This window comes from Aulonocara sp. 'chitande type north' Nkhata Bay, linkage group LG17 (assembly GCF_057382095.1).
Source record: "Aulonocara sp. 'chitande type north' Nkhata Bay isolate Kocher_YH1m ecotype deep benthic linkage group LG17, A_spYH_male_GT1.1, whole genome shotgun sequence".
NCBI lineage: Eukaryota > Metazoa > Chordata > Actinopteri > Cichliformes > Cichlidae > Aulonocara > Aulonocara sp. 'chitande type north' Nkhata Bay.
Genome location: NC_141360.1, coordinates 37,190,817 through 37,202,575, shown reverse-complemented (window position 1 = coordinate 37,202,575; position 11,759 = coordinate 37,190,817). Strand labels below are relative to the sequence as shown.

Sequence of the window (11,759 nt, the reverse complement as noted above, 5' to 3'; positions counted from 1 at the left end):
CGTGGTACCAGCGTGGCTCTGTGGGCTTAGCATTTGGCGCTGTCCATGGTACCAACGCGCCACTGTGGTGTCCGGCAGGCTGGTGGTATTTGTGGTGCTGAGGCTCCATTGCCTCGCTGTCCAAGGAGCTGTTCCAAACATGGTGGAGCTGTCCGTGGTGCTGAAAACTGAAAGGTCCTTCCAGAGAGATTGCAAGAATATTTAGCCATGTAATGACTAAACAATGACACCTAAGTTTAAGTTAAACATGTCCCGATTAATGTGCTGAATGATGGTTAAAAGCTATCTTTATGTAGAAAACCAGTGTTGTATTATAGCATGCAACACTAAAAAGCTGCAGGTCGTAGTGTGCTTTATAGGCTGTCTCTCGGTCAATGTAATGACACTGGGTTCATTTATATCCAGTATTACACAACATCGCCCCACTTTTAAAAATAATTGTATTAATGGGAGTACACCAGTGTGGCAAGGAAAAAAAAGGAGGCGCTGTTACTGTGGTTAAGATGGTTCGATGAGCTGATAACGTCACCATGCTCAATGCTGGCAATAAAACCCATTTATTTCAAACTGAAGCTTGTGCTCTTCCAGAGACGCTCAGTGACGTTTTGAGAAGATTAAAAAAAAGGCTGTGCATGCACTGAGACCTCTAACTAATAATGACTGTATGATGTGTATGGAAAATCCCCACCACAGAGAAGCACATAAACAGCAGCACAAGCAGAAAAATATCGGACCCCCCCACCTCCTCCTCACACCCCCACATCATCACTTTGTTAGTATCGCCCCTGTGTGTCGATATATTGCTGAAATGGGACAAACTCATCTTGATGTCACTGCAAAATAGTTCAAATCCCACATTTGCTCCAGAACAAATATCGACCGTTCGCGGGACGATCTCACGTTTTCAGACGTGATTGATTGGTAAAAATCAAAGCGGGGTATGTGAAATCGATACACTGTAAGCTGTAATTCACGCCGATTTAACGACGCAAAGCGATTGCTTTGGCGTAACAGCAAAAGACGCGACCTCAAGTGGCTTATTGCCTGACGTAATATCGATTATGTGGATGTTTCACTTTAGGCAAAAACACTTGGAGTCGCACAGTGCGCACTTTTTCCCTCTCCGTCTGCCTCTACCCCCTCCACTCTCCATCCTTCGGTTCCTTCTGTAAGCATGCTGTGATCTTCATCCACTCTGTGCCCAAACCGAGAGCTTGAAGGACCCCCCCCCCCCCCCTCAATCTCTCTTTCTCTTTTATGACCAACCCTCTTTCATCCAGGCAGGCGTTTGTTCGCTGGATTTTATAAGAGCCTGTTTAATTACATATATATATTTTAAACACAGTCTATGAGCTACAGTGTCGGGGCTGCTGAGACTGAAGAGAATCGGGGAAACCTACCACAGGTGAAAGGAGCTTTTACGACGCTGCGGTACAGATGATTGAACACTTTAGCAGTAACTCAGCGCAATCTCCCCGCTTACCCTGACTGAAACGGGGCGGAAATTGAGGCTAAAACACCTTGGAACAACTAAAAAGGGACCAAGTTCTGTTTCCGAGCGAATCGAAAACCTGCTGCGTTGTTTCCCCAACTGGGCTTTCTGTGGAAGATGTGACCTTTTCTGTTGCGCCCCGTGGAGCAAATCACTGCTTTTTTTTCCTTTTGTTATTAGTTCTTTTTTTTTCTTTTTTTTTCTTTTGTTTTTTCCACCCCCTAATCAGTTACTCGAGCTTGACATGTCTTTTTGTGGGATTACACGCGGAGATATGATCACTGTGAGAGACCGAGTTGGATTGTGAATTTACTGTCAGCGCTTTTTTTCTTCTTTATTTTTTCTTTATTTCTTCTTCCTTTTTTAAAACTTGTCTCCATAACGAAGGAAGTGCTCTAGCTGTTTTCTTCAATGGCTTCAGTGTCAAGGTTGGGAAGACGCAAAGATGCCAGTCGCTGGCCGAGAATGTCGTCAAGTTTCTGGGCTGTGCTGCTCCTGACAGCGCTGCTGCTTCTCTATTGCGGTAAGTCCTGCCGCTTTCCTCTCCTCTCTCTGTCTGTCACACGCTCTCTATTTTGACCACACACACACCCACAGTGGGTGACCGTGCCATGTGGGAAGGCTTTGACAACAAAATTATGTGAGTGGTATTGGCAATCGCTCTTAGCGTATTGATCTCAGTAGTTGTCGACGTGTCATATTCTTCTTTTTTCCCCCTATTGAAAAACACGCACGGGGATCACAGCTGCGCGTGCACATACTCACTTTAAAGCCCCTTCCTGCTCCTGTGTATGCAGACAGGCAGAATCAAGAGAAGCCCCTCACCACCACACACACAAATCCTCTCTCATAAAAAAACAGGGGAATGTGTCTCATTGTCTTGTGAAACTACTTTCTTTGGCTTGGAATAGGAGTGCGCCACAGGCCTAATTAAGTCTCATGTGACTCCCGTTAATTCTTATTCTATCTGTCTCTTCAACACACACACACACGCACCCATCTATCTCTTAAAGCTTCTCAGACTGACTGAGTGAGGTCAGGCTGTCATGCATCTGTCATCTCTGAAACACAGAATCCAGAAGATATACATAACAAATTCACATAATGTTAAAAGGTACAAATCTTATTATTATTATTTTAAATTTATGAATAAACCCTTTTTAGTTGGACAAATAGTACTCCAGGCAGTAATTCAAGAGTGCCTGAGGATAACCTTATTAGGCAAATGTATGCAAGTACAAGCACACACACACACACACACACACACACACACACGCAATTTGCTCCTCTCTCTCTCTCTCTTTTGGGCTACTTCTCTGGCCATGGGTGTCTTTTCATTTCTTGTTCCCTGGCACCCTCACACCTTCTCTCCGTCTTGCTTTCCTTCTCTCGCTCAAACCGCCTCTGACTCACTTATGAGGAGAAATCCAGCTGGCACACAGAGCTTCAGTCTGCTATGTGTGAACAAAAAAAAGGAGGCTATGTGCAATAGCCATGATAAGCTCATGGAAAAAAAGAGGAAAGGGAAAAGTTATTTCATTAGCAGCTGAGCTAATGGTTAATGTAATCACCCTGTCCTCCAGTGCATTAGCTATGCTGGTGCTGTAACAGATTCGTACTGTGATCGTACTGAGTTTTCCTTACAGCGATGTGAACCGACCTCAGCTCGTTCATTTCCTTTTTACCTTTTTTTCCTTCTCTACAAAGGACACAAGATTGAGTTTGCTTTGTAATCACACAGACCTCAGGTTAATCAATGACAGGCTTAGTTTATAAGAGCCAAAGCTTCTGGAGGGGGGCTTTTTATTCTTTTATGGTGCCTTCGGCCATGTGCCATTGATCTTCCGTTTGTGTCCAATCACGACACTTGGATGTTTGTTTCAGTCAGCAGTCTTGCTTTTTCCTTTTGCAAGGACCTCGACCTTTTTACCCAGTAACACCGCGAGCCTTCAGAGACTTAATAATCTGAGTGATAATCATTCCTGGATTTCCTCTTTTATGACCTCTTTACTCCACGCTGCTCAAACTGTGTTATTTGGTACCTTTTGTCCAACAGTCCGCCTTATGGGTATATTTCATTTTTGTTACCACCATTATTGGTCTATTAAACTCTAGTGCCGGGGCCGACTTTGTGTAATTTCCTCCCTTCTCGCTCCTCGTTTCATTTTTTTTCGTTGTTAATTTCCAAACATTTGAACTTGCAGCTCTGTAGATCGCACAACTCCCTTTCACTGTTAGCTTTGCCTTTCTTCTTGTGGGTTTCCTTTTACTCTGACCTTCCTCGACAGTGCAGTATTTCTGTTTTATACTTTTTGTATTTTTTCTTACCCTCTACTTTGTTCATGTGTCCTCCGATGTCCCGGTCACACTGGGTTTGTTTGAGGTTTTTTTTTCTTTTTCTTTTTTACATTTTTGTCTATCTTTGTCGCTGTTTTGTGCTTAACTTTCTTCTGCTTGAAATTTTTATGTTGTTTTCCCCCCACTCTTTGTAGCACTTGTTCTTTTATTCATTTCCTCTTTTTAACCAGATGTTTCAAACCAGTGGATCTCTGGGCTGAGCTGACCAATGCATGTCCTCTATGCTATTCTGTCTGAAGTCTCTGCTTTCTCAGCAGACTCTTCTCTTCTCTTCTCTTCTCTTCTCTTCTCTTCTCTTCTCTTCTCTTCTCTTCTCTTCTGATTGTTGTTTATTTTACAACCCAAGCATTCATTATCATATTGACTGCATCTCAAGACAATAATGATATTTGTGAGAGTGATCAATTCATTCTCACTACAAGATCAATATACATTAATGTAAGACAGGTGACATGTTTTTAGAAGCTGGAGCTCGTAAACCTTTGACAATTTTGTGTGAAAAATGACAGTTTTCAAGCAATTTACTGATTAATATTCTACTATTGATTGATTGTCTAATTTTTTTTTTAAATGGCAGCTTTACTACAGCCTTCTACTCAAAATTAAGAAAGAAACCAATAAAACACGATTAACCATTGGTTTGTGTATATAAATGGTAATAATCACATACACACATGGTAGTTATTCATATATATTCTTACAAAAATTGTCCACAGTTTGTAAAGGATTTCAAGTTTTACTAGAAATTGATGTCCATGTTACTCACATGCATACAGAATCAGCATAACTGAAAAATGAACCCAATGCTGAAGTTTCTAGAGTCTGCAGTTTTTCTAATGGCCTGCAGGGGGCATCTCCTCTGGTTGCAAAAGATGCCAAGTTGTATAGAAGTTTATCAGAAAATGTCACTTTGGCTTTCTTCATTTATGACCTCAGTGAATCCTTTCCAGATGAGATTATGGGATCAGTTCATAATCTGAGCCCATAAATTGGTAGGTGGACCTACCAATTTCCAAAGTCTGATTATTTAATGCCTTGAGAGGAGCGTTTCCACCCTCACCATCTTTGTTGCAGAAAAATCAACCAACTCTCATCTTTCAGATGTGACGAGTAAGGGCAGGTCTGACTGTGAAACCGCTCACTGGCTATCGACCAAAGAGTGTGCAGTTTCATACTGCAGATAATACTTCAGTTTGAAACATAGCATGACCAAGATTTACAGAACAGATCTAACTTTTCATTCAGTATGATCCAAAATGAGTGACTGAACCAAAAACTCATCAGGAAAGTGTTTACAGAGATCAAGTTTAAAGGATGTTTTCCATGGACCTGTATAGAACTGGAAGTGTTTTTGCTAAAGTTCAGCACTGGTTTCATATCTATCTATCTATCTATCTATCTATCTATCTATCTATCTATCTATCTATCTATCTATCTATCTATCTATCTATCTATCTATCTATCTATCTATCTATCTATCTATCTATCTATCTATCTATCTATCTATCTATCTATCTATCTATCTATCTATCTATCTATCTATCTATCTATCGAGATAGATACCAAAATAAGAAAGAAAATTCTCAAGTGTTTACAAAATGTGTTACATCTTAGAAAATGCATTTGTGTGATGGTTGGTAATGTATGGCTAATATCTGTGCCAAGGGCACTTTTGCTTTGCATTGTTGCTGTGTTTTACAGCCAAAAGGGTGGTGGTGGTGGAGCTCTGTGATTATGGCTATGACTCATATGGTGCCTGTCACCTAGAATCAACATCCAACTTCACACGATACGCTGTCCTCTCCCAGGCCCTCGTGAGAGGAAGAGATTGAAGAGAGAACAGAGAGAGGCACGGGGTGGAGGGAAGAAAGGGAGAGAGAGAGAGAGAGAGAGAGAGAGAGAGAGAGAGAGAGAAGCAGAGGCACCGAATAAGGTGAGAGCAGCAGGTGACTTGATATCCCCTCTAATACCTTGATAAGGAAAGCAAGTGAGGCAAGAAGAAAGAGATGGAAAAAAGGGAGTATAAGGGGAAGGATGAAGGCAAAAGATATAAAGCAGTAAAGGAAAGACAAACCCTGCTGAGGGTGAAATAGAAGCCACGGTCAAGAGGGTGAAAGTGGCAAAAAAAACAAAACTGAAAGGAGAAGACAAACATGAGGAGAGGAGAAAAAAGTAAAAGAGGGAGAGATAAATAAAAACAAGTCAACAACTGAAGTATTTGGAATGTACGTGTCGGTACTGGAAACATTAATCACACCAGAATGCTCCAGTACCTTTTGATTACATTACAAAGAAGCCAACAACAACGACAACAGCAACAAACAATATTGTATTCTGTGCACTAGCTCCCTCATCTGGAAGCTCTCAGCCGTGCATTTGTTTGCCAACGGCGCAATTATGTATTCATGAGACTGTAGCCCTGCATGTGAGCTCGGGGGAAGGCGGATGAGAGAGCCCACAAGGGTAGCTAATCAGTATGCTAATCTTAGCTTGGGATGGCTAAGGAATGTAACACGGCTGTGGTCTGGGTCTGAACTGCAAACACACTGAGAGAGGCAGAGACAGCAGAGAGCGAGGTAAGACAGAGTAACAAGTAGAGAAACTGGAAGCAAGAGAACGAGGAGGAGGAAGTGATAGAGACGAAGAAAGGAAGAGAGGTCACGCACAACTCTTTTCTTATAGCAGCCTTCATTTTTAGGCATGTAGCAACTGCTGATTCATTCCACCCTTGGATACAATGTTGCGTGCAGGTACATACACCTCTGGCACAGGCACATGCACACTCAGATCTCTGCCCTGAAAAGCAGAGACAGTAATGAACGTAACATCAAAGCAGGCACGCAGGTTACACCGGGGCACACAAACGAGCGAAACGTCATCAAGGTCGTTCAGGAACATCAATCACCTATTTGCACATACATGACCACCCTGTAAAGATACAGACTTTAGAAAATGCTGAAAGGTCAGACACACACACAAAGAAACAAAAACAAACAAACACACACACACGTGCATGCATTCCCCTGCTGTCAGGCTCGAAAGCTTAAAGCCATTCTCATCACATCACTCTGTCGCTCAGCGTGGTATCCTGTGTTTCCTGGTCATGCATCTGTGGTGATTCGCCAAGGCTTACATGTGCTCAAGTGCACACACACACACACACACACACACACACACACACACACACACACACACACACACACACACACACACACACACACGCATAATCTGTTGCTGTTGCGAGGCTGGTTTGCCAGCGGAGAAGACAGGACTTGACTGACCTGAAAAAAAAGAAAAGACGCAAGAACTTGTAGGTGAACGCGCGCACTTATTTTAATATCTTATCCTATTTTCAGCATAGCCTGGAGCTTCTTCCTCTGCAGGGAGGGAGGCAGAGAGAGCAGCCACTGTCAGGGAACGGCAGAAAGGCTTGCAGATGGCCTGGGGACGCAAATTCATAAAGAGTCAACTTGTTGAGTTTTTCCACAGAGAAAGCAAAGAGCCACATTACGGACCGCCAGAAATGGGGCCAGGGATCGCATGCATATTTGAGCAACTTTTTAAAAGGTAGCTTTGCAAAATTTAAAGACCATGATGAGTGTCATTTGAAGGGGAGGAGGAGCGTTTGCTGTTATCACGTAATGACCATACTACTTATCGGCAGTGTCGAGCTTAGTAAGGCGAAGAACTAATATTGAGGCTTTGGCAACTTAGAGTATAAAATTTTAAGTGGATATGGAAACTTTTTTAGTGTGTGGAAGGATATGGCAGCATGGCCACAGGCAGTATTTTCTGTTTTTCCTTGTTCTGTTTTACGTGTAGCACTTGTGTCAATTCATTGATGGTATCTGCTGTGTGGAAATGATCAGTACGTTTTTGTTTGGTGTGCTGTAAGTACTTTTGGCTCTCTCTAAGGCAATCTATCATCCTGTAAGTTTTAAAAAGGTTTGCACATTTGGGACTGTGATACCACTTCATAAATACTCTTGTTAATAAATCAGAATTTAATAGCTTATTTGCTAGTTTGTAAAGCTCATTTTATATACGTATTACTTAGGTTCAACTGTGACTTTATGGGGAGCAATAGGAGTCTAATACTCAAGCAGTTGGTTGCATCCACTTTAGGTGACCCCTTTGGTCTACAACAAAATATTTTAGCAGCTAAGGGTGGGCTCTTATTACAATTTTGGAAAGACAAACTTTGTACTCTAAATACCTGCTAACTTTGCAGGTATTTAGAGTACCAAAGTACATAGTGTTTTCATTAGCTTCAGCTGTATGCTAATGAGCAAATATTAGCATGTTAACATACTAAATTAAGATGCTGTACTTAACATCACATTTGAATTTCAGAGAATGTAGGGAGAATAAGGCTAGGGCATTGTCGGAAGTTGTTCTTTAAATGAATTAGTAGGCTATCATTAAACAGTAAAAAGCTTGGTTAGCAAGCTGTAGCCATAAACTGGATGGGTGCTACACACAAGAGGTAATACCTGATAATTCGGGATAAGTAACACCCAGATAAAGAGAAGGGCTGCAACTCACACCTGGCTATACTAAAATACTTGTATAGAAATGTTTAGAACTCTGGTGCATGTGTGAAAATGGATATTGTTACTATTACCAAACCACTGTTAGCATTTAACTCAAGCTAGTACTGTGCGTTAGTAGAACTTCATAGATTTACTTGCATGAAGAGGCTCAGTTCTGTTAAAGGAAAACATCAAACCAACGTTTTCTTAAAAACTTGAAAAAAAAATCTGTTGATTTACATCAAAACACACATAACAAACAGAACTGCTTAGAAGTAACAGATGCATTGCTCTTCCACACCGTCACTGAATTAATGAATGCTGGCCTTTTAGGTAAATACTCTATTTAAGCCTTTTAGACATAAAACTCACAAATGAAGGTAAACACTCAGTTACATTCCCAGTACTTCTATTTCCGGTATTATTGATGTGTATTTCTGGGCTTCTGGTTAATAATATTGATTTTAGGTATACAAAATACAAAAAATATGCACATACACTGTGTGCTGCAAACATGTAGTGACTGAATATCCAAGCAAAATACAAAGATGATGCTGACTTGTAAGAACAACCTGTTCCTCCAAAGCTGCTTTCATGGCCCCAGAACAGTTAGCAGCTACAACAGTTTGTGAAGTTGTTTACACAGAGATGCAGTAAAAGTTTCATCAAAGCTTCTTCCTTGTCTCCTTGCTTCATCTTTAACAGACTCTCCTTTTTTCTCTGTTCCATCACCTGCACCTTTGTAACCAGACTCTGCTGTGTAAAGGGGGGAAAAAAAGAAAACATAGATGTCATAATGGCATGCTAATATGCTGTGACATTTACTTAATGTGAAAACAAATTGCAAAGTGTTTGCTGTTTGCAGTTAGGCAAAGTATCACCGTAGCCGCCTCCATGGCTAATTGCACCTTAAATGCTCCGTGTCCCATCGTGAATTAATTTGCTGTCGATGTGACTTTAATTACCATTAAAACCACATGTGCAATATTTACATATCATGTTATGAGTGGTGTATGACTGCAGGGCTCAACAGGTCACAGCTCAAAGAAAAGGGTTGTTTGTGTATAATAATTGTACATGGTATGCAAATGTGAACTTCTCGTCCAGCTCTCCAGTGACAATAAAAATGCGGATTTTCTTATTCCGGAGCCTCATTCTGAGCTTTTGACAGAGAAAATGTGATTAATGGTACGTTTTTTTGTAACCAATTCTGTAAATTGCGTGAGATGGCTTAATTGGGTCGAAATCCGGACAGAGACTCACGATGTGCTCCTGCCCCGAGAGGATTGGCGGATGTGCACTTGTGCTTGTTTTGCCTAGGGCTAGTGAGCCCATTCAGACAGAGATGCTAAAGCTACTCCCCTTTATTACTGCAAGAAGCAATTGCTTGGAAGAAAATGCCAGAATGGTGCTTTGAATTCCTGCAGGGGCCCATCACTGAGACTCAGCCCACGGAGCTGAGACAGCTAGCATCTGGAGCAAAGACATGGCGGTAAAGTGGAGAAAGGAATAGGGGGAGGAGGGAGATTTCAGAGAGAGAGGGAAAGAGGGAGCAGGATGGCAGGGAGGCAATGAGAATGAGAGAGTAGGGGAAGGAAGCGAGATAGACATAGCGCACATGGGAGACAGAGAAATGGTGAGCATGAGACAGAGAGAGCAAGGGGTTGACGGGGGAGCAGTAGAAAGAGCTTGGGAGGGGGGGGGGGGGGGGAAAGGACGCGCAAGCAATGAGACAAAAGACAGACAGACGAGAACACTCAGACGGTCCACCAATTGACAGCCGGTTGGGGAATAAAGTCAGCTAACACAATGAAGCAGTCGGCAGACAGACTTGCCGCAGAGTAGCCGAGAGGCTCTCAGAAGTAGAAACAAATATTACATTAGAAGAGACAGAAGCCATTTGTCACAGTGGGAGGCCTGAGAGGTAGTTAAGCTGCAGAATATAGGGACCCGTGGCCTGGTTGATGCATGTCGCCACGAAGAGGAAATTGTGCTGAAGTCAACTCCGTTCAATCAATTGTCTGGTGTCCTTCAGTGACTCTTGTGCTTAACAAGATAACACCGGCGCAAAGTTTCGGCAGCCCAACTCTTGAGAACTTGTTATGGGGCCTTGAGGGCCTCCCCTTAGTCCTTTTCTTCCTCCTTTTCCTTCCATTCATGCCCACAGCTTGTCAGCCACACCATCTCCACATCAAGGCTACAGTTCAGTGTTAATGTTTTTAGAAGATAAATCTTTGGGGCGTTTATGATCTAAATGACAGCTGCACTCAGTCAGCACCCACATGCGAGAGGCAGTTGAGATTCTGAAATGGTTTCAAGGATTGTCTGTCAGTCAGACACCTGGTGGCTCGGTCAGTCGGTCGGTCTGAGTTTTCGCTCTGTGCCCCACGGTGCATTACTTGGCCCTTGGTTTGAAATGGCTTATTTCAATAATAGCTGGAGTATGTATGTAACAACAAAAGCATCTGTTTTCTTACTTTCAGCCTTTACCTTTCTCCCTCTCCTTGTATCGTTCCATTCCTCCCTCTTTCCCTTTCTCCTTCTCCTCAACCTAAGCTGCTGACACTATGATTGATATGGAAATTACATTGTGCTTGCCCTCATTTATCTTGCAGCGTTGCTTGTTGCTGCTCCAACAACCATTTTGGGATGCAGAAACAAACTGATCTGCAGCTGCTGTTGCAGAGAGAAAAAGAAATATATAGTAAAGATTTGATTTGAGACCGTGTGTAGCCCAGTGGATGAGGAAGGTTTCCTGTTTTAATGGAAAAACTACCACTGTGCCTACGAGGCGGTAACCTTAATCTTTCCTGAGGCACATATGAAGTCTCGGAAGCAGCAAGTATTACTAACCAGATAAGTCAAACATATCATGGAATAGACAAATACATAAATAAAACAATGCAGTTAAAAAGCTAAATGTACTTATGGATCTAAAACCTTTTTGGTTTTTCTTGTTTTGTTTTTTACCTCCAAGTCACCCATGAAAATGAATTTCTACATTCCATGTCCTTTTTGGGGGTCATAGCACACATTTACTCTAATTATTTTGCAGTCAAAACAATTTCCATTTTCTTCTTTTATGCAGTTGATTAAATGCCACCAAAAAGCTGCCAGATTACCCCTCTTTGTCTACTGAAGGAATATTAAACTGGATGCTCCTCAGCACAAATAACAATATGAACTGCCACATTCTGAATGTCTGTTATCATTTTAGCTCATTAACAACTGATCCAATGGAGCCACTTTTAACCGCTCCCGTATTGCAAGGGAGTCACCACAGCAGGTTCAATTCCAATTTTATTTAAATAGCACTAAATCCCAATAACAATTGTCTCAAGGCGCATTATATATTCTAAGGTGAAGACTTTACAATA

The 11,759-nt window shown here is 41.9% G+C and overlaps 1 protein-coding gene across 2 annotated transcripts in view; it reads left to right on the top strand.

Moving 5' to 3' along the window:
• The first annotated feature begins 1,252 nt into the window (after positions 1–1,252).
• tafa5a (TAFA chemokine like family member 5a) overlaps positions 1,253–11,759 on the top strand; it is a 170,057-nt gene continuing 159,550 nt past the window's right edge. For both annotated transcript variants that reach the window (XR_015125603.1, XM_086268321.1), the window contains exon 1: positions 1,253–2,015. Coding sequence is in view for 1 of the 2 variants with exons in the window: in XM_086268321.1 (XP_086124447.1) it covers positions 1,904–2,015 (112 nt within the window). In the remaining variant the exon portion in view is untranslated. The remainder of the gene's footprint in view (positions 2,016–11,759) is intronic.